The sequence below is a fragment of the Rhinopithecus roxellana genome, chromosome 8 (genome assembly GCF_007565055.1).
Source record: "Rhinopithecus roxellana isolate Shanxi Qingling chromosome 8, ASM756505v1, whole genome shotgun sequence".
In the NCBI taxonomy this organism is placed as follows: Eukaryota; Metazoa; Chordata; class Mammalia; order Primates; family Cercopithecidae; genus Rhinopithecus; species Rhinopithecus roxellana.
This window is the reverse complement of record NC_044556.1, coordinates 110,998,167-111,020,187: the sequence shown is the minus strand read 5'-3', so window position 1 is coordinate 111,020,187 and position 22,021 is coordinate 110,998,167. Positions and strand designations below refer to the sequence as shown.

At 42.0% G+C, this 22,021-nt stretch overlaps 2 protein-coding genes across 9 annotated transcripts in view; one reads left to right on the top strand and one right to left on the bottom strand.

Moving 5' to 3' along the window:
• CNST (consortin, connexin sorting protein) overlaps window positions 1-15,611 on the bottom strand; it is a 117,341-nt gene extending 101,730 nt beyond the window's left edge. For 3 of the 6 annotated variants that reach the window (XM_010387315.2, XM_010387317.2, XM_030935841.1), the window contains exon 1: window positions 15,273-15,611. The gene's annotated coding sequence lies outside the window, so the exon portion shown is untranslated. Of the gene's footprint in view, window positions 1-937; window positions 1,086-11,795; window positions 11,902-15,145 lie in introns of those variants that run through there. The other 3 variants (XM_030935839.1, XM_010387316.2, XM_030935840.1) reach the window with 3 other exon arrangements.
• A 7-nt stretch (window positions 15,612-15,618) lies between these two features.
• TFB2M (transcription factor B2, mitochondrial) overlaps window positions 15,619-22,021 on the top strand; it is a 29,495-nt gene continuing 23,092 nt past the window's right edge. For all 3 annotated transcript variants that reach the window (XM_010387314.2, XM_010387313.2, XM_030935838.1), the window contains exons 1-2: window positions 15,619-16,110; window positions 17,801-17,889. In XM_010387314.2, coding sequence (XP_010385616.1) covers window positions 15,798-16,110; window positions 17,801-17,889 — 402 coding nt within the window. In that variant the 5' untranslated portion in view covers window positions 15,619-15,797. The remainder of the gene's footprint in view (window positions 16,111-17,800; window positions 17,890-22,021) is intronic.

The following is a 22,021-nucleotide window of genomic DNA, read 5'->3' as shown; positions in this document are numbered from 1 at the left end:
TCATGACAGCTTTATTGAGATATAATTCATATGCCATACAATTCACCTATTTAAAATGTACAATTCAATAGCTTTTTGTATATTCACAAAATTGTACAATCAATTCTAGAACATCTTATCACCCCCAAAAGATCCTCCCTGGCCCCCATACCCACTAGCAGTGACTTCCCATTCTCCTCTACCCCCACCACAGCCCTAGGCAACCACTCAAACCACTAATGTACTTTCTGTCTCTATAGATGTACATATTCTGGACATTTCACATAATTAGAATTATACAATATGCGGTCTATTGCGATTAGCTTCTTTCACTCAGCATGTTTTCAAGGTGTATCCATGTTGTACTATATACTGACACTTCCTTTCTTTTTATTGCCAAAGAATCTTCCACTGTACAGATATACAGATATACCACCTTTTATTTAGCCATTCATCAGCTGATGGACATTTGGGCTGTCTCTACTTTTTGGCTATTGTGAATAATACTGTTACAAACATCTGTGCACATGTGTTTGTGTGAACACTTGCTTTTAATTCTTTTCAGTGTATACCTAGGAGTGGAACTGCTGGGTCACATGCTAATATGATGTTTAACTGACGAGGAACTGCCACGCTGCTTTCCATCAGATGTACAAGGGAGGGCTTGGATTTCTCTATCTCCAGGTGTGAAGTGGTATATTTCACTGTGGTTTTGATTTGTATTTCCCTGATGGCTAATGATGCTGGGCATCTTTTCACGTGTTTTTGGCCATTTGTATATCTTCTGTGGCAAAATGTCTATGCACAGCCTACTGAGTTGTAAGTTGCAGATTTTTAAACTCAAGAAAACGACTTTTTAAAAAACAGTGGACATATGCTAATATGGTTTAAAAGTAAAATTAATATAAATATTGAGGGCTGTGTTAGTGTAGAAACTTTCCCACACTCCTTTACTCACCCACTTCTGGGAAGGTAGAATGATTTCTCTTATTGGCAAATTTGGTAATGCCTAAGCTTTACTGGCTCAGCCACCTTCTTTCTCCCTAGAGGGAGTCTGTCAGCAGAGGACACACTCCTTTGCCATGCCGTTTCAGCTGGCCAGCCTTCTGTGAAGGAAGACATGGAGGAAATGAAAGTGAATCACGATAAGAAAGATTAGACAGATGAAAAAGAAGTAGTGGGATGTAACAGTATTTCAGATACAAAGACAAGACATTTTTACAGGAAACTGAGGCCACCAGTTTGGCTGGATGGGGAAGGTGGAGCCTACTGGACCTGCCTGTAGACTCATGGTGCCCTTAATCCAGTTCAAGTCCTTGTGGAGAACTGAGGGTCACGACACCCAACACAGTCCCAACTCTTAAGTTTCTCCAGTATCTCAGCAAACCAGCTCTCTAACTTTACCCTCTACTAGTCTTCTGTAAATCTCCTTCTCTAACTAAAATGGGCAATTCATTTGCCTCTCAAACAAGGATTTTAAAAAATGAGAACATGAGCCAGGCACAGTGGCTCACACCTGTAATACCTGCACTTCGGGGGCTGAAGTGGCAGGACCACTTGAGCCCAGGAGTTTGAGACCAGCCTGAGCAACAAGGTGAGACCCTGTCTCTACAAAAAAATAAAAAATTAACCAGACGTTCGTGGCACATGCATGTGGTCCAGCTACTTGTGAGGCTGAAGTAAGAGGATCACTTGAGCCCAAGAGGTCGAGGCTGCAGTGAGCAGTGGTCTCTACACCCCAGCCAGGGCAACAGAGCAAGGCCTTGTCTCAAAAAAAAAAAAAAAAAAAATTAGCTGGGTGTGGTGGCATATACCTATAGTCCCAGCTACTCTGGAAGATAAGGCTAGAGGATTGCTTAAGCCCAGGAGTTTGAGGCTGCAATGAGCTATGATCACATCACTATACTCTAGTCTGTATAACAAAGCAAGACCCTAATTCTACAATAAATGAATAAATAAATGAGAATATGTAATATTGGTGAGGGTTCGATTAAATATTCACAGTCTCATGCTGCTCAAGAGGAATGTAAACTGCCATAACTTATCAGAAAATGATTTTGCAATATATAGTAAGGTTAAAACAATTAAGTCCTTTTATTATTGGGGGATTTACGCTAAAAATTTTTTCTGTAGCCATAAAAAGGAAAAATGAGGAGATCCTCTGTGCACAAAGATGAACACAGGGGCAATATTTTACAGGCTTATTTCAAGGACTGCTCTACCTGTCCTATATACATTACGTCAGTTAATCCTCATAACTCTTAGGAAGTATTATTTCCCACATTTACAAATGTGAAAACTAAGGGGAAAGGAAGCTAAATAGCTTATCCAAGGTGATATAGTTTATATATTTGTCCCCACCCAAATCTCATGTGGAATTGTAATCCTCAGTATTGGAGGTGGGGCCTGGTGGCAGGTGACTGGACCATAGGGGTGGATTTCTCACAAATGGCTTAACACCATCCCTTTGGCCACTGTCCTCGCGATAGTGAGTGAGTTCTCGTGATAGCGAGTGAGTTCTCGTGAGACCTGATTGTTGACTGGACCGTAGGGGTGGATTTCTCATGAATGGTTTAACACCATCCCTTTGGCTGCTGTCCTCGCAATAGCGAGTGAGTTCTCGTGAGACCTGATTGTTGACTGGACCATAGGGGTGGATTTCTCATGAATGGTTTAACACCATCTCTTTGGCTGCTGTCCTCATGACAGTGAGAGCATTCTTGTGAGACCTGATTGTTGATTGGACCATAGGGGTGGATTTCTCATGAATGGTTTAGCACCATCCCTTTGGCTGCTGTCCTCGCAATAGTGAGTTCTCGTAATAGTGAGTTCTCGTGAGACCTGGCTGTTTAAATGTGTGTAGCACATCCTGCTTGCGCCTGCTCCTGCTCTCGCCATGTGATGTGCCTGCTCTCATTTCACCTTCCACCACGAGTAAAGGCTCCCTGAGGCCTCCCCGGAAGCTGAGTGATGTCATGCCCATACAGCCTGCAGAAGTGTGAGCCAAATAAACCTCTTTCCTTTAAAATTGCCCAGTCTCAGGTATTTCTTTATTATTTAAATAGCAACACGAGAATACATAAGACCACTGTGGCAGTGAGGAAAAAACTGAAAACAAATGTTCAGTAATAGGGAAATGTTTATCATGTTACAAAACCACAAAAAATATACATTATGTGTCCATAACGAGAGAAGAAGAATCTAAAACAAATTGTAAATATGACCTCAGCTATGTAAAAACACACACTCCAAAGAGACTGAAAATAAATATACCAAAATGTTAACACTTTTTCCTCTTAGTTGATGGGAATTCAACTATGTGCTACACACGTTTAAACAATCAGGTCTCACGAGTTTTTATTTTTGTACTTTTCTGTATTTTGCACATTTAAATGTAAGATTTTATACTCAAACACATTTTTTAAATCATTGAACCAAGGACATAAAAGTTTATTTTTAATCACTAAGAATGTTATGCAGGTCATTTAAATATTAATATTATTCCCCTCTTTAGAAAGAAAATAACCCAAATAAATACAAAGTAATAAAAGTTTAGCAAATTAAAAACAAAACACCCCATTTACTAAGTGCTGTCTGTGTGCCACACACTGTGGAAAGTCACTTTGACATGTGTTATCTCGAGCAATAAATGTGTGGGTTTTTTTCTTTTAGAAAGTGTATTTATCAACCATTTCAGTAGATATCCACTGCTTAGGACCCTATTTTAGAGCACCACCGAGACTCTTGCTGTCATTGCCAATAACCTACAGAAACAGGAATTCCTACAAAACCAGTTTTCCAGGGCACAAAGTAGAGACCTCTATAGTGGAACTGTATAGATCTTAAAAAGTAACTCATCCAAACTTTCACAACTTTTCACAATAGGTTTACTGAACCCTAAGTCAAACGAGGTGGCATTTAAAATTCTAGTAAAATGAAGAAATAAAATTCTATACAATATATACCAAATGAATTATAAATTATACTAACCAAAAGACTTTTCATGTATATTTCCTGTTTCTTTCTTTAAAAAATTAAATCTATATAAAGTCATTCATGACATTAGCCATTAAGCTAATAGGAATGTTGGGTTTCAACAGTCATTCAAAATCTACCATATTTCAAAATTATACACTAACATGACATATTTTCTTGCGTATATCATAGTGTATAGGTTAAATGGATTATCAATAAATTAAAATTAATTTATGAATTTGAGTAGAATAAAGAACATAAAATCTATACGGCAAACACAATTTTAAAAATTACAAAACGGAAGCCAGGAGTTCACTAGCTTATTTCTTCTCTTCTTATGAACACAAAGCAAAAACTCATTAATTCTGTCATTTCAGAGGTTATAATTTCAAAGAGTTTAGGCTGATGTTTACTTTAATTAAGGCTTTCATTTTCTCACATATCCCTTTCAATCCGTCCTGCATATCAGAGGCACATTAATATTCAGAAAATAGGCCGGGCGCGGTGGCTCAAGCCTGTAATCCCAGCACTTTGGGAGGCCGAGGTGGGCGGATCACAAGGTCAGGAGGTTGAGACCATCCTGGCTAACATGGTGAAACCCCGTCTCCACTTAAAAAATACAAAAAATTAGCCGGGCGAGATGGCGGCGCCTGTAGTCCCAGCTACTCGGGAGACTGAGGCAGGAGAATGGCGTGAACCCGGGAGGCGGAGCTTGCAGTGAGCTGAGATCCGGCCACTGCACTCCAGCCTGGGCGACAGAGCGAGACTCCGTCTCAAAAAAAAAAAAAAAAAATTCAGAAAATACTATCTTTCTGGTTTGCATAATAAAAGCAATGACCTCACATACTTGTGGAATAAATAATTTTTTATGTCTCAAAAATCTATAATAATATCCTATGGTCTAGTCATTTAGCCAGGATTACTCCAGTCTTATGTTGTTACTGAATATCAAAATAAACAACACAAATCTGTTCAATTCAGATGAGTCTCAACAATATCCCACTATCCATATCCTTTTATCTGGCTCTAAACTCCTATTCCTTGATTACTCTCAAGCCCTTAATTAACCCAGCTGTTCAACCACAAGAGTGCCGAACTCCTGCCAATGTTTTGGTCACCTTAGTCAGCCTCATCCTGGCACTACTTCCTTTCCTATCTAATATCGAATCCACGTATCATCTCTTGCTACTCCTTAGTCTTCTTACATTTCTACTGCACTCACCCTATAAACCACCAGCCCTGATCAATCTAACTACGTTTTCTGCTCCTATCGCCAATCTGCAATCTATTGCTAAGAGTATCACAACTACACAAATGAGTAACTCTCTCAAAGAAGTATCCATGAAACCTCCGCTGGAACCTGAATGCTGGCCAGACATCCTTCCTCCAGAGCGATTCTCAACCTTCATCTCCAGTCTCCAGTCCCCTGCCTGCCCATTCCTGGCTCAGCAGAGTCTCACCTGGACAAGTAAATAGAAGCTCCACCTCCATCTCAGTAGAAGAATGTTTCTATTCACTCTTCAAGGATAATTTTTCTACCTGTCCCCAGTTTCTCACCCACTCCTTATTCATCAGGGAACATGTCTGTACAATCCAGCTCTCTATGGACCCATTCTTCTCATCATCACAAAACAGCAGTTGCCTTTACCCTAATCCCAGGTCTGTGTAGAACTCTTTGGACTTGCAGCAAAAACTCAACCACAATAATTATTCACTTTTCTAGAAAACGCACAGAGGACAAACAAATGATTTAAAAAAAAAAAAAAGTACCCCACAAGGTACTAGAAAAATATAAAGAGTAATTCCTAAAGGTATAAAAGATACAAGGCAAAAAATACTTGAGGAGCCAGACGCGGCGGCTCACACCTGTACTCCCAGCACTTTGTGAGGCCAAGCCAGGGGGATCACTTGAGGTCAGGAGTTCCAGACCAGACTGGCCAACATGCTGAAACCCCATCTCTACTGAAAGTACAAAAATTAGCCAGGTTTGGTGGCGGGCACCTGTAATACCAGCTACTTGGGAGGCTGAGGTGAGAATCACTTGAACCCAGGAGGTGGAGGCTGCAGTGAGCCAAGATCATGCCATTGCACTCCAGCCTGGGCAACAGAGCAAAACTCCATCTCAAAAATAAATAAATAGATAGAAAAATAAATAAAATACTTGAGGAAGATTTGTTCAGATTTGTTCTTTGACTCACCATGACTTTTCCTCATAATCTTTTTTTTTTTTTTGAGATGGAGTCTCACTCTGTTGCCCAGGCTCGAGTGCAGTGGCGCGATCTCGGCTCACTGCAAGCTCCACCTCCCGGGTTCACACCATTCTCCTGCCTCAGACTCCCAAGTAGCTAGGACTGCAGGCGCCCGCCACCACGCCCGGCTAATTTTTTTGTATTTTTTAGTAGAGACGGGGTTTCACCGTGTTAGCCAGGATGGTCTCAATCTCCTGACCTCGTGATCCGCCTGCCTCGGCCTCCCAAAGTGCTGGGATTACAGGCGTGAGCCACCGGGTCTGGCCCATAATCTGTTAAATTATTTTTGTTTTAAATAAAATACTACTAAAAATGATGCTTTTACATAGGAATCCTTATAAACCATAGCTGCTTATCAGATAAATTTAGGAAAGACATACAATAACCAACTAAGTCAAATTGATGCTGTGGCTCTTGTCCTTTTATTAACATATTCCTTGAAAAATCTGATGAAACCTGAGAATTCCCTCTGAAAAATACACGTATTGTGCTTTGGGAGGCCAAGGCAGGAGGATCGCTCCTGGAGGAGGCCATGAGTTCTAGACCAGCTGGGGCAACACAGGGAGGACCTATCTCTACAAAAAGCTTTAAAAAAAAAAGTTAGCTGGGCATGGTGGTGCACACCTGCAGTCCCAGCTACTAGGGAGGTTGAAGTGAGAGGACTGCTTGAGTCCAGGAGTTTGAGGCTGTACGGAGCTATAATCATGCCACTGGATGGCAACCTGGGCGATAGTGCAACACACTGTCTCTAAAAAAAATTTTTTTAAAGGAAAAGAAAAAACACTAATTTTTGAATAACCATGTTTTCCTCAAGTTAAAATTTACTGACCTTTTAAAAAAATATTTGGAGCATCATTACTTTGTAATCAAGAAGGAAAAAAGAGGCAAAGAATAAGATTTGCACTTCTATCCCCCACCACTTTCAAGTTTCTAATAAAATATGACCTATTCTGACCTGTCAGCTTTCCATGGAAAAAACTAAAAGGTGAGGGAACCAGAATAATCTAGAGAGACATTCTGGGCCCAGGTTTTCACTTACACTGAAGAGTTGGAGGAAAATGGCAACTCTCCGGCAAAGCACATGGTTTCACACAAAGCATTACACAAGTACGTGGAAGCTTCGGTTACAAAACAGATACTCTTAGAATATGTTTCCTCAGCCTAGATACGTGTTTCTGGAGCAGAATTTCTGCTCCTAAGGTTTTTGCACTCACAGCTATACTCTTTGAGGCGTCAGGGAAGGCAAGCCACGGACACACAGGTTAAAGCTCTATTGGCATTTGAAACTGGGCAATCCCTACGTTTTCCCCAGCTATACAGTGGAGAAGGGAAGGATAAAAAGCCCGTAGGCATCAGAACGCATGAAACTATAACCAACCAAGAGGTCACCTGATATAATAAAAATTAACTTCTTGAATTAAATACTATTTTACTTTAGGTTATTTTGAAATACATCTTTCTCTGGCTAGAGAAAAGATGAGCTTTGGTGACTATATGATCTATTATATCAATTTTAAAGCAAGAGTTCGGGGGGGATAGCATTAGGAGATATACCTAATGTAAATGATGAGTTAACGGGTCCTGCACGCCAACATGGCACATGTATACATATGTAACAAACCTGCACGCTGTGCACATGTACCCTAGAATTTGAAGTATCAAAAAAAAAGAGTTCAAATGTAATACTAATAAGACAGACTATCTTCTCTCTTCCGAGTCACAAAACATACATTACATGATTAAAACAGGGAAGACGAAGGGCATTACTTCTAATTTTGGCTCTTTACAGTGCTTATCCAATGCTACAGATACAACTCTAACTGGCATGGCAAAGATTTTAAAAATACTTGTAGCAAAAATAATCTAGAGATTACTGTCTAAATTATTTAAAATAAAGCCTGATGGCTGAATTTGAATTAAGATGCCACTAATGGGTATCAATAATGACTTTTCCAGGAAACTAAATTTCACAATAATTATAACCAGTACAATTTGCACAAATGTCCACCCTTCTTTTCATCTGAGTTGACTCTGACGGAGGAAATCACTTTGGTTACATGAATTCTTAAAAGACCCAATCTAAGTAAACTTTTTCATGCTTCACAAGTGGAAAAAAAATCTAAAATGTTCTTTGTTGCTTCATGAGGTAAAAACAATTAACTCAGACCTGGCGCGGTGACTCACACCTGTAATCCCAGCACTTTGGGAGGCTGAAGTAGGCAGTCTGCTTGAGCTCAGGATTTCAGGACCAGCCTGGGCAACATGGCAAAACCCTGCTTCTATTTTTCTAAAAAATTAATAATTAGAAAAACCACATACCTGACACAAAAATAAATAACTCCACTGTTTATTAGTCAACAAATAAAACACATTTTTGGCTGGGAGCGGTGGCTCGCGTCTATACTCCCAGTACCTTGGGAGGCCAAGGCAGGAGGATCACTTGAGCTGACTCAGGAGTTCAGGACTAGCCTGGGCAAAATAGTGAGATCTCATCTCTATTTAAATAACGAACCACACAAATTTTCACAAAAATAAATCCTCACTGAAAAATCTTAGGTAACATTTTTCAGTTCATCTAAAAATTATTTTTAAGATTTAGTTGTATACTGATAATAACAGCTGCAGAAGAGAAAAATAATGAACAAAGACAATGCATACCAAAAATCAAAATACAAGCAGTATGCTATCTAATACGCAAGGACAGCAGCATTTTATCTTATAAAATTCCCAAACTTTTTAATAACTTATTTCAAAATCTATAACATAAAAAGTACTTAATTCATGTATCTGTGCATTTTTGAGACAGGGTCTTACTCTGTCACCCAGGCTGGAGTGCAGAGCACAGTGGTGCAGTCATGCTTCACTGAGGCCTCGACCTCCTGTGCTTAGGTGATCCTCCCACCTCAGCCTCTAGAGTAGCCAGGACTACAGGCGCGAGTCCCAAGCATGGCTGAGACTGGCCAAAATGTATTTTTTTTTTTTTTGAGAAGGAGTCTCGCTCAGTCGCCCAGGCTGGAGTGCAGTGGCGCGATCTCGGCTCACTGCAAGCTCCGCCTCCTGGGTTTACGCCATTCTCCTGCCTCAGCCTCGCGAGTAGCTGGGACTACAAGCGCTCGCCGCCACGCCTGGCTAATTTTTTTGCATTTTTAGTAGAGATGGGGTTTCACCGTGTTAGCCAGGATGGTCTCGATCTCCTGACCTCGTGATTCGCCCGTCTCGGCCTCCCAAAGTGCTGGGATTACAGGCTTGAGTCACCGCGCCCGGCCAAAAAGTATTTTTAAAGGTTACTTTACCTTCATTCAAATTAGAAAACCACAGTAACCTAATTCACTGAGTTTTCAAAATGCAGCTAAGATAGAAAAAAATATGAAATTATTTAATCAGGCAGTGGCTCTCCAGGAAAAAAACAGGGCAACTATTCTCATAAGAAAATGTAATACATATGCCAATTGCAAAATAATGTTAATTTCTATAATTGCCTAGATACTGTCAATTTAAATATCAAATGCCCAAATGTCGATGAAGGGTGACTAACCAGACAGTGTGGCACATGCCTGTAGTCCCAGCCCAGGAGGCTACAGCAGGAGGATCACTTGAGCCCAGGAGTTCAAGGCTAATCTGGGCAACATAGTGAGGACCTCATCTGTAAAATAAGTAAATAAATGTGACAAAATTTACCATTTACTGTTTCAGAATTTTTCTCAGTCTAAAAGGAATTTTAGTTTGAGATTTGACAAAATACTGACAAGATACTGATTTGTCAGTATTTTGATAGGCACAAACTGTCTTTCCTTTCCACATGGCTAATGATGATGAAAAACAGGAAGTCCTAAGAGATGGAAGGGTGGAGGGTATATGGCAAAAAGTTTCCATCTCCAAAATGTTAAAGAGCAGGATCTCAAAATTAAGATATCTAGTCTTAGATAAAAGGCTATCTAGTTTTAAATTTAAAAGAAAGCATTATTATTTTCTTATAGAACATCCACACATCGCTCACAAAACAAGCAACATCCAATAACTATACCCCTTCCCCAATTCTGTCTTTGATCCTCTAACACTCCCCACAGTCCCTACATTGTGCCAGGTCTATCATGACTATATTTGACAGAGGGAGTTTGTTCACTCATGCCTTTAATCCCAGCACTTTGGGAGGCCGAGATGGGTGGATCACTTGAGGGTCAGGAGTTTGAAACTAGCCTGGCCAACATGGTGAAACTCTGCCTCTACTAAAAATACAAAAAATTAGCTGGGTGTGGTGGCACACGCCTGTAATCCCAGCTACTCGGGAGGCTGAGGCAGGAGAATCCCTTGAACCCAGGAGCTGGAGGTTGTAGTGAGTGGAGATCTCGCACCACTGCACTCCAGCCTGGGCGATGGAGCAATACACTGTCGCAAAAAGGACAGACACTGTCTCAAAAAGGATAAAAACAATTTAAGAAATCTCAAGCTATTATAAGACTTCAGAATTCTGCTAATGATGTGTTCTTTAAAGAATATTACAAACAATTATTTCAAATGCTTAAAAAACAAAATTATTCCCTGAAAGGATATATAATTTCCCCCATGAGAATGATTCCTACATAAAGGAAAGCCTGTATTCACATGAATCTTGAAGGCCCTAAACTGGAAAGGTTACATAACAGTATCAAGACACACATATATTAAGTTACAATTTCTCAATAAGCATATAATGCTTTTAAAGCCCATTTAAACCTTATCAGGGTTTTTTAAAAACTGAAGATTACTGCACTACCGATTACTCTTCCTAAAATAACTACAATAAATTTGCTAAGACTCACTTGTAGAAACCAAGCAAAGTATTTTCTCTCTTATCCAACTAAAAGGGTGCCAATGAACGGCTATCTAGTTTTAAATTTAAATGAAAACATTATTATTTTCTTACAGAACATCCACACATCGCTCACAAAACAAGCAACATCTAATAACTATACCCCTTCCCCAATTCTGTCTTTGATCCTCTAACACTCCCCACAGTCCCTACATTGTGCCAGGTCTATCAGTGAGACTATATTTGACAGAGGGAGTTTGTTCACTGACCAGGTAATTTAAAATTTCTTCATACCACAAAGGTTGAGAAGAGGGCATGTTTCCTGTATTAGACTACACTGAATATTAATTAGGCCTGCAGGCTAATTTTGCTACTAATGTCGACGTAACACACTGCAGCTAAATTAGTATTTAGGGAAGTTTATTAGAGCACAGAGGTCAAGACAGGAACAATGACGGGTCTGACTGATCTCCATGGAGGTTAACTGGCTTTAGAGCTACCTTTGTTATAGCAGCTCTGAACCAGAGACGGTTCTATGTAAATCACCACCCTTGTTGCAAAAACAACTCAAAGCACGTATGGAGAGAGTATGTCAGTTGCTTTATATAAAAACTGCCATCTTTTCTTTTAAATTTCCCTAAACTACCATAAGCAAGTTAATCTTTTACTTCATTCAGGCTCCCAGCATTCTACAGCCATAAAACCTACTCTCTTCCTTTCTAATGTCGCTCAAAGATTTGATCTTTCCCTTGATGAGAAACACCAGGATATAAAAAACACATTTAAAAAACTCTTAGCCTTACCTGAAACTGATTCAGAAAATAACTGCAACAACAGTGCTCTATCTGTTCACAATAAAGTTCAATCTTCTTGTAGGTCCTCAAGTTCTCCCTACAATTTGTAGACAGAAACTCACTGTGCCTCGACACACTGTTGACGTGTAGATGTAAATAACTAATAACAATGACACGCCAGGAAATGACTGAACACTATTCATCTTATGAGCCTCACGAAACAAGCATGGGGCTCCACATTAATACAGTCAACACCAAGAGAAAGAGGCTGGGCATGGTGGCTACGCCTGTAATCTCAACACTTTGGGAGGTTGAGGTGGAAGGATGATTTGAGCCCAGGAGTTTAGGGCTCCCGGACTGCCACTGCACTCCAGCCTGGGCAACAGAGTGAGAATCAGTCTCCAAACAAACAAAATAAAACAAAACAAAAACACTAAGAGGAAGAGACTTAGAACTCTCTTCCTGCATAGAAACTTCTCAAATTGAATACCACAGCACTTCAGGAAGAGGAGTTTTTAATTTACCCCACAGAATCAGACTCTCAGTGTAGGAAGACAGCTTAAAAATCACGTGAGGATCTATCATCTGTGCTGCTCAGAAAGGTAACATTTAGCTACATGTGACTATCGAGCACTTGAAATGTGGCTTCTCCAAATTGAGATGTGCTCTAAGTATAAAATACACACCAGAGTTTATAGATTTAGTATGAAATAATGTAAAATAGCTCATTAACTTTTAAAATTGATTTCATGCTAAAATAACATACATAAGATTAAACAAAATATACTACTAAAATTTTTCTGTTTCTTTTTACTTTCTTAATATCACTACTAGAAAATTTTAAATTACTTACACAGCTTGCATTGTATTTCTATTGAACACTGCTGCTACAGACCTACAACCTCAATTCTGACAGCAAGCAAGGATTATCGCTCGGCATTTCCCAATTGCGGCTGTCATTTAAAAGCCAAAAGAGGCTGGGTGTTATGGCTCATGCCTGTAATGCCAGTGCTTTGGGAGGCTGAGGTGGGATGATTGCTTGAGGCCAGGAATTTGAGACCAGCCAGGACAACATAGCAAAACTCCACCGTCACAAATAAATAAATATATTTAAATGTAAAAAGCAGGAACAAAAGTATTTTCTCTTTGCTACAAACTTAATTGAGAGAACAAGATAATTCTGGAGATTATAAAAATCATCAGCAGAATCACTATGTCTTGGCACCATTTTAAAGGTGTGGTGGCTCATGCCTGTAATCCCAGCACTTTGGGAGGCTGAGGTCGGGGAATCACCTGAGGTCGGTAGTTCAAGGCCAGCCTGGTCAACATGGTGAAACCCCGTCTCTACTAAAAACACAAAAATTAGCCGGGCATAGTGGCAGGTGCCTGTAATCCCAGCTACTCGGAGGCTGAGGCCAGAGAAACTGCTTGAACCTGAAAGGTGGAGGTTATAGTGAGCCAAGATCGCACCACTACACTCCAGCCTGGGCGACAGAGTAGACTCCATCTCAAAAAAAAAAAAAAAATTACTTCAAAAAGGCACAAACAGCACGGGAGAGAAAACCACACTTCTTAATAAAAAAGATGGGAAGTACTGCACAGGAATTGAGTTTTTCTAATAAAGTATGTCTAAATCCTGATCGTAAAGTTCATCTTTAAGGTGAAATCAACATTCTCAGCACCTGGGACCTCAGAAAAAAATAAGATGTACAAAAATCTGTCTTTTTATTATTTAAGTACCTTCAATTACAAACAAGTGAACCATCAACACTGTAAAAAGGGAATATTACAATGTAATTCTCCTTCCCAAAACCAAAAAAAATAATAACACTCAAAAGCAAAATTAAAAATGACATCAGTTTTTCTAGGACTCAGTAGGCTAACTTTGGTCCACAAACATTATGAAGTGAGACAGTGCATTTTAAAATATGGTTTTTTTAAAAAAACCACAATGTGTTCATTTTCCTTTTTCTCTCTCTTTTTTTTTTTTTAAAGAGACAGAGTCTATGTTGCCCAGTCTGGCTTCGAACTCCCGGCTGCAAGTGATCCTCCCACCTTGGCCTCCCAAAATGCTGGGATTACAGGCATGAACTACTATACCCAGCCACCACAATGATTTTTTTTAAAGGTATATTTAAAAAGTAAGTAATTCAACGACACATTTCCATGAGTGAACCATGGAGACATAACTCTATTTTATCTGATTTAAAAATATTTAGGACTCCAGGTCCTAGAGGGGGAAAAAAAGTGTATTTCTGAATCTATGAAAATGTTTTTTAAGGGGAGAGGGGGAGGCAGCTCAGTAATGGGGACAGGTTCAGGGGATGCAAAGTCACTTCTGAAAAATTGTCAGTGAGAAAACTACATGAAAAAAGAATGTAAGGAAATGAAGACCAATGAGTGAGCCCCCAGAGTTTGTACCACAAACAGCTGATGAGACATTTTCTATGATGTCCTAACAAATTTACGATCCACAAAAGGTCATACTTGGTTGTCAATTCTTTATCCGTTTGAGCTTCATGAGTATAATCTTTAGACTATTTGCTAGGTGATACATTCCTTAGGAACCTTTTCCTTGTGCAGTTAAATGCCAAACTCAATTACGCTCTCAGTAGAGTAAGCAGAAAGGATTGTACGTATTTTGAGACACGGAGTTGATTGGCTGCCGTTTCTTGCCTTGGTGGTAAGGATAATGGGTAAAAGCTCTTTCTAAGTTTGATCCTGAAACACCGAAAACACTCTCAAAGAACCGTGTCTTCTAACATTGCCCAATAGGTTAAAAAAAAAAAAAAAAAAAAAAAAGACTGCCAAAATTTCCATTACAGCATCCTATTTTTAGTCTTCAAAATTGGGTCTTTTAAATCGCATTCCACAGCATGATGTGTTTGACTAAGTTTACATAAGGAATAAAATAAGCATCCTAAAGTGTTAATCTAGTTAAGCTGAGAAAGGAACTGTAAGCTTTTAATTCTTCATTTTTAATCTTAAGTCTTTCAAACACACAAACTGAAAAAATTAAGGAAAATATTGGCCCAGAGAGAGGAAAGGAAAGGAGACACCAGGCGGTTCTTGACAACCAAAGTGGTGGTGATGGGGGGACCAGGTGTGGGGAGGGAATGAAAACCATCCACCAGGGTGGGGAGAGCGGGCTGTGGGCCACGGAACAGAAAGGAATGGAGACCGTGGAAGCCGCAGGCTCTTCCAGGAGCCCGGCGAGGAACGACTTCTGGCGCTAGTCCCCCAGGGAGAGAGAAATTGGCGCGACGCGCACCAATAGGAGACCCACAGTAGCTGAGAAAGGAGAGGAAAACAGGCGACCTGAGAGGCGGAGGAGGTGAGGGGACCGGGCTATACCTCACCGGGAAGGCAGAGGCAGCGCGGCTGGAGGAGGACAGCGCAGGGGGAGGAGCGAGGGGCTTCCGAAAGGCTCTCCATCCCGTCCAGGAGCCGTCGGATCCCCCTGCATCCCGCTCCTCCTCTCCTCACCTGGGAATCGGAGGCGCAAGGAGGGCTACCGCTGGGCGCCGAGTCTGTTTCCAGCCCCACTCGGCGACATGGCGGCCGACGTGCTGTCACGGAGCTTGCTCGGGTCTCCCGTGGCTCCGGTGGAGGAGACACCTCTCGCCTTTCCGCCCCGCCTCCCTCTGCGCACCCCTCGCGGCTGGCCGGCTGGAGGCTGGCAGCCCGCGACCGCGGAGCATAGAGCACTGGCGGCTAGAGAGGAAGCGCAGAGCGCGGACAACCATAGAGTGCGAGTCCGGACACCAACCGGATGGTCTGTCGCTCTCCTCAATGGTCCACTCACAATCCTTGGGCTGCTGAGCCAAGGCGGAAGCGGAAGTGAGGGAGAAAAGCACGAAGGCTCCGCTGTTCGCATGCGCAGGCTGTAGTGTTTACTTCCGCTTGACCTGGCCCGGACGCCAGAAAATATTCCACGTGGGATACCCTGCGTGGGGTTCACTGAAGTAGCGACACTGGGTAGTCCTTGGAGCGGGCCTGAGAGACAAGGACATGTGGATCCCAGTAGCCAGGCTTCCTCCGCGGCTGAGGCTCTCTGCCTCGGCGGCCGCTGGTCGCTTTTGCATTTTAGGGTCTGCAGCGGCGACGCGAAAGCACTTGCCAGCGAGGAACCGCAGTGGCCTGTCTGACTGCTCTCCGCAGCTGTTGCCCGAAACGGATTTCAGGAATCCGCCAAAGAAGGCGTCTAGGTCCAGCTTAGACTTTAAGCGTTACGTAACCGATCGGAGATTGGCTGAGACCCTGGCGCAAATCGTATGCGGAAAACCAAATAGACCTCCACACTTACTGCTGGAGTGCAATCCAGGTGAGTCCTGCTGGATTGCATTTTCTTGGATGTGCATCATTTATTCAAACGTATTGACCCTCGTCGGGGTGCTATTTAAGTAAGGTGCTAGGTTTTTTTGTTGTTTTGTTTTGAGGTGGAGTCTCGCTCTGTCGCCAGGCTGGAGTGCAATGGGGCGATCCCGGCTCACTGCAACTTCTGCGTCCCTGGTTCAGGCGATTCTCCTGCCTCAGCTTCCCGAGTAGCAAGAAGTACAGGCGCCCGCCACCACGCGCAGCTAATTTTCTTATTTTTATTAGAGACGTGGGTTCGCCATGTTGGCCAGGATGGTCTCGATCTCTTGACCTCGTGATCCGCCCGCCTAGGCCTCCCAAAGTGCTGGGATTAGGGGCATGAGCCACCGCGCCCGGCCAGATACGGGTCTTTTTTTGAAGCTCCTTAGTTGGAGAGATTGCCCACAACGTAAGCGTAAAGTCTGTATCATTAATGACACCACAACATATTTCTGTAGCAGTTTGCACTTTACACAATGTTTGATAAAACATGCTCTTAGATTTTATCATCTCTCCAAAAGAGTTGCAAACCTCTGCCAGCTGAAAAAATGATGTTATCTTATTCTTCCGTGCATTCCCTATAGACCGTAGCAGAATGCTAAGAACACAAGATTTATAGGCTTTTTGAATAATAATATTTTAAAGCACCATTTCATATCACAGGGAGTCAGTTCTGTTTAGGCTTGACAATCTCTTTGATGGTTAAAGGATCCGTGTAGTCCATGAGTAAGTGAGAGGCTAGAGGCAATCTATTTTATTGTGGTATGTTTCTTCTTCTTTTTTTTTTTTTTTTTGAGACGGAGTCTTGCTCTGCCACCCAGGCTGGAGTGCGGTGGCCGGATCTCAGCTCACTGCAAGCTCCGCCTCCCGCGTTTACGCCATTCTCCTGCCTCAGCCTCCCGAGTAGCTGGGACTACAGGCGCCCGCCTCGTCGCCCGGCTAGTTTTTTGTGTTTTTAGTAGAGACAGGGTTTCACCGTATTAGCCAGGATGGTCTCGATCTCCTGACCTCGTGATCCGCCCGTCTCAGCCTCCCAAAGTGCTGGGATTACAGGCTTGAGCCACCGCGCCCGGCCGGTATGTTTCTTCTAAGAGGTAGTGAATCATAGTGATGAAGTGTGCAAGTTTTGTCCGGGTGCGGTGGCTCATGCCTGTAATCCAGCACTTCCAGAGGCCGAGGCGAGTGGATCCCTTGAGGTCAGGAGTTCCAGGCCAGCCTGGCCAACATGGTGAAAGCCCGTCTCTGCTTAAAATACAAAATTAGCCCGGCGTGGTGGCGGGCACCTGTAATCTCAGCTACTGGGGAGGCTGAGACAAGAGAATCGCTTGGACCCAGGAGGCAGAGGTTGCAGTGAGCTGAGATAGTCCCACTGCACTCCAGCCTGACGACAGAGTGAGACTTCCTCTCAAAAAAAAAAAAAACTTTTGCAGTCACTGACAAGGATGTTGAAGCCAAGCTGCAGCGCTTTTGATGCTGGAGTCAAATAACTATATATAATCTCCTGTTTCCTGAAATGTAAAAAGGAGAGTGACATCTACTTGGAGGATGCTGTCAGATTTAAAAGCAGATAATAACATGTGGAACATCTAAAGTTGGGTATTGAAAGAGATTATGTTGTTTCTTGTGCAAATAAACTTTTCATTCTGTTAATACGCCAGGTCCTGGAATCCTGACTGAAGCATTACTTGAAGCTGGTGCCAAAGTGGTTGCCCTCGAAAGTGACAAAACTTTTATTCCACATTTGGAGGTATATTTTTAGTTTCTAAACGTATGTTATTGTTTGGTCAACTACTCGTAAGTGATTTAAGGAAATAGAATTAAGCACACAGGTTTTTAAGTAGAATATCTTTTAGGGAGCCATCTCTGAAATATCTTGTTTATTCCCAATGACTAGAACACTGTTAATATTCAGTGCTGTTGAATGGCTGAAACATGAGGAGTTCTGAGACTTGTTTGCTACTTATAGGTCAGCTACAGCCTAGTTGGCTGACTTTGAACAAAGTGTATAACTGGCATCCCTCGGCTCGTTTCCCCATTTCTACTAAGCTGCGCTGTGCTCCTTTCTTCTGTGAGCTTGGAATCTAATTGGAGTAAGTGCTAATGTTGGGTTCATGGGTCTATGTGTAGAGGACTACGTGCTCGTTTTGTTCCCCATAAGTCCTGCTCTTGCCAACGAAGCAGGGCGTTCCCGATAGGAGCCAGCTGCTAACAGCAGACCGTGGGGGCTTGTTTATGTGTAAACATCTTGATAATCCAGAAAGTCGGGGAAAGGTCAGAAAAACAACAGTGCGTCTTGTGACTTGGTAACATTCCACAAACGACTGTATAAAATAAAGCCTGTATAAAATAAAGCGGAGCGTGTCCTTCGGGGTGGCCGCCGTGTTTGTCTCGTCTTGTCTAGTGTGTTCATTCCTTTGTTTAGCAAACAGGGGGACCCCAACACTATGTAACCTCTAGATTTAGGGTTTCAAAGGAAAGAAAGGTTGGCATACAAATCAAGTATCTTTTATCTGAAATGCTTGGGAACACAAGTGTTTTGGATTTCAAATTTTTTCATATTTTGCAATATTTGCATATACCTAATGAGATATCTCAGGGATGGGACCCGAGTCTAAAAATTCCTTTTTTGTTTCATATACATCTTATTCATAAGGCCTAAAGGCAATTCTGTATAATATTTTCAATAATTTTGTGCATTAAACAAAATTTGTATACATTGGGCCATCAGAAAGCAAAGGTGTCACTCTATCAGCCACCCATGTGAACAATCTGGTTAACATTGTCATTATCCCTAACCTTTTTTTTTTTTTTTTTTTTTTTTAAGATAGAGTTTCCCTCTTGTCACCCAGGGCTGGAGTGCAATGGTGCAATCTCGGCGCTCACTGCAACCACTGCCTCCCAGGTTTAAGCGATTCTCCTGCCTCAGCCTCCCAAGTAGCTAGGATTACAGGCGCCTGCCACTATGCCCAGCTGATTTTTGTATTTTTAGTAGAGACGGGGTTTCACCATGTTGGCCAGGCTGGTCTTGAACTCCTGACCTCAGATGATCCGCCCGCCTCAGCCTCCCAAAGTGCTGGGGTTACAGGCGTGAGCCACCATGACTAGCCCCTTACTCTGAATTTATATGCTCCTGATAAGTCATCATTTTCTTACACTTATTCACACACAAGTGCTTAACAGTAGAAAATATGACATACCATTAGTACAGTAAAAAAAAAAAAAATGTGTTCAAAGAAACTAGGCAGCACAGCAGCAGCATCAGAATACCTGCATCAGCTGTTAAACAGTGGAAACACCCAGTGGCAGGCTTTCAGTCTCCTTCTAGGATGCTGTGTTTTGATGAAAAGGTTACTGTACACCACATTTTTTTTTCTTAGGCGAGAAGAAATATCAGAAGCAGCTGAGGGACCAAGAAGTGGGTCCATTAAGGATAAGGAGACATTCTGCTGGCTGGCTTTTAATGGGTCTGGCGCGGTGGCTCACGCCTGTAATCCCAGCACTTTGGGAGGCAGAGGCGGGTGGATTACTAGGTTAAGAGATCGAGACCATCCTGGCCAACATGGTGAAACCCCATCTCTACTAAAAATACAAAAATTAGCTGGGCGTGGTGGCACATGCCTGTCATCCCAGCTACTTGCTCGGCTGAGGCAGGAGAATCGCTTGAACCCGGGACTCAGAGGTTGCAGTGAGCTGAGATCATACCACCGCACTCCAGCCTGGGCGACTGAGCTACGCGCTTTGTCTCAAAAAAAAAGTTCCCTATAGAGGCATCTGCCTTCTTAACAGTGGTTTTTGTCTTAGATAACTCCCTTCGATTTTTATGAACTGACCTCACCTTCGTGTTGTACACCTGCATTTTCACTGCAAGCCTGTCACAGAAGGTCGAGTGTGGAGTTTTCCACTTTTGGCATCATGTTGGCACTCAAAAAGTTTCACGTTTTGGAGTATTTCAGAATTTGTGGATTAGGGATGCTCAGCATGTAGTCAGATGGAGTTGCAGAGAGTGAAGGCATCTTCCAAATAGATTTTTCAGTGATTGTGCTTCTTAAAAAGCAAACACATTTACATAACAATGAAGAAGTGGAAATACTTTGCATCTTTAGCCAGCCTCTTATTCTCATTCTCCTTCCCTCTTTTATAATCTTCAGCTTCAATTTAGGAAACTTAACACTTCTCCATGCCGACTTTGCGAAACCATGCAGAATGCCTGTATCCAAAATTGCATGACAACAAAAAATTGTGAAAATGTCTGTCAGATCCAGTTGTTTAATTCTTTTAAAACTATGAGTATTATTGTTTTTGTTTTTGTTTTGAGACAGCTTATTTTACCAGCTTATCTTTTACCAGCTTATTTTTTTTTTTTTTTTTTTTCCCCTGAGGCGGAGTCTCGCTCTGTCGCCCAGGCTGGAGTGCAGTGGCCGGATCTCAGCTCACTGCAAGCTCCGCCTCCTGGGTTTACGCCATTCTCCGGCCTCAGCCTCCCAAGTAGCTGGGACTACAGGCGCCGCCACTTCGCCCGGCTAGTTTTTTGTATTTTTTAGTAGAGACGGGGTTTCGCCGGGTTAGCCAGGATGGTCTCGATCTCCTGACCTCGTGATTCGCCCGTCTCGGCCTCCCAAAGTGCTGGGATGACAGGCTTGAGCCACCGCACCCGGCCTGAGTATTACTGTTATTCTACAACTTACTGTTTTGAAAAGAGTTCAAGGTTTTAGCTACGTTATTTAATTGATTTAAATCTGAAGGAGTTCCAAAAATGTGAAGAAAAAAGGAACACATAATTGTCCGAAGATTTAACGTCCTGAAATGTGATTCAGTAAACATAGTCATCTGTAGTTTCAACTTGGAAATTAAAAACAAGAAGATAACTTTTATCCTGTTTTGAGAAAAAAAAAAAAGCCTGTATTTAAAGGTTAATCTACATGTTCACAAAGTAATTAAGACTGTATTAAAATGTCTGTTTCTATTTATAGTTTGTTATTCTGTAACACAGTAGTTGCTTTTTTCTGTCAGATCTTCAAGGCTGAGCAACCGATGCTCATGCCTGTAATCCCAGCATTTTGGGAGGCTGAGGCGGACAGACCAGCCTGGCCAATGTGGTGATACCCTACATCTACTAAAAATACAAAAAATTAGCTGGGCGTGGTGGTTCATGCCTGTAATCCTAGTTACTTGGGAGGCTGAGGCAGGAGAATCACTTGAACCCGGAAAGTGGAGGTTGCAGTGAGCTGAGATCGTGCCATTGCACTCCAGTCTGGGCTACAAGAACAAAACTCAGTCTCCAAAGAAAAAAACACCTTCAAGACAAGAGTTTAATTTTAAAACAATTGTTTTACTGAAAAAAGGAAGGTTTGGGACTAGAGAATTTTTGAAACAATGATCGTGGTAGGAATATCAATAACAAAATGTTTCTGAAGCTATAAATGTAGGCTCAGAATACAAACATCATTGACTAAATCCAGTCTTTGATTAGAACTAGTTTTTTCTCTTTTAAGGCGCTTATTTTCTACTAGCACTAACTTGTACTCAACCTTAGTACATATTCTCTCGCTTTTTAGTAACCATTGTTATGGTAAATTGAAAAGCCATTCAAATAAAATTTTGTGGAAGGAATCTGTTTGCCAGAATGAAGAGAGCAGTAACAATAGGTAAACAGAACTCTTGTGGCTCTAAGTCGGGCTTAAAGTCGTGCTCTTAGCGGGTAGAATAATGCTTCTGGCCACCTAAAGTTTGTTCCTGAAAACTGAAAGGAGTTTCAGTGGTGATAGCTGGGATTACAGGCACCCGCCGCCACGACCGACTAATTTTTTGTATTTTTAGTAGAGACGCGGTTTCACCATGTTGGCCAGACTGGTCTGCAACTCCTGACCTCAGGTGATCGC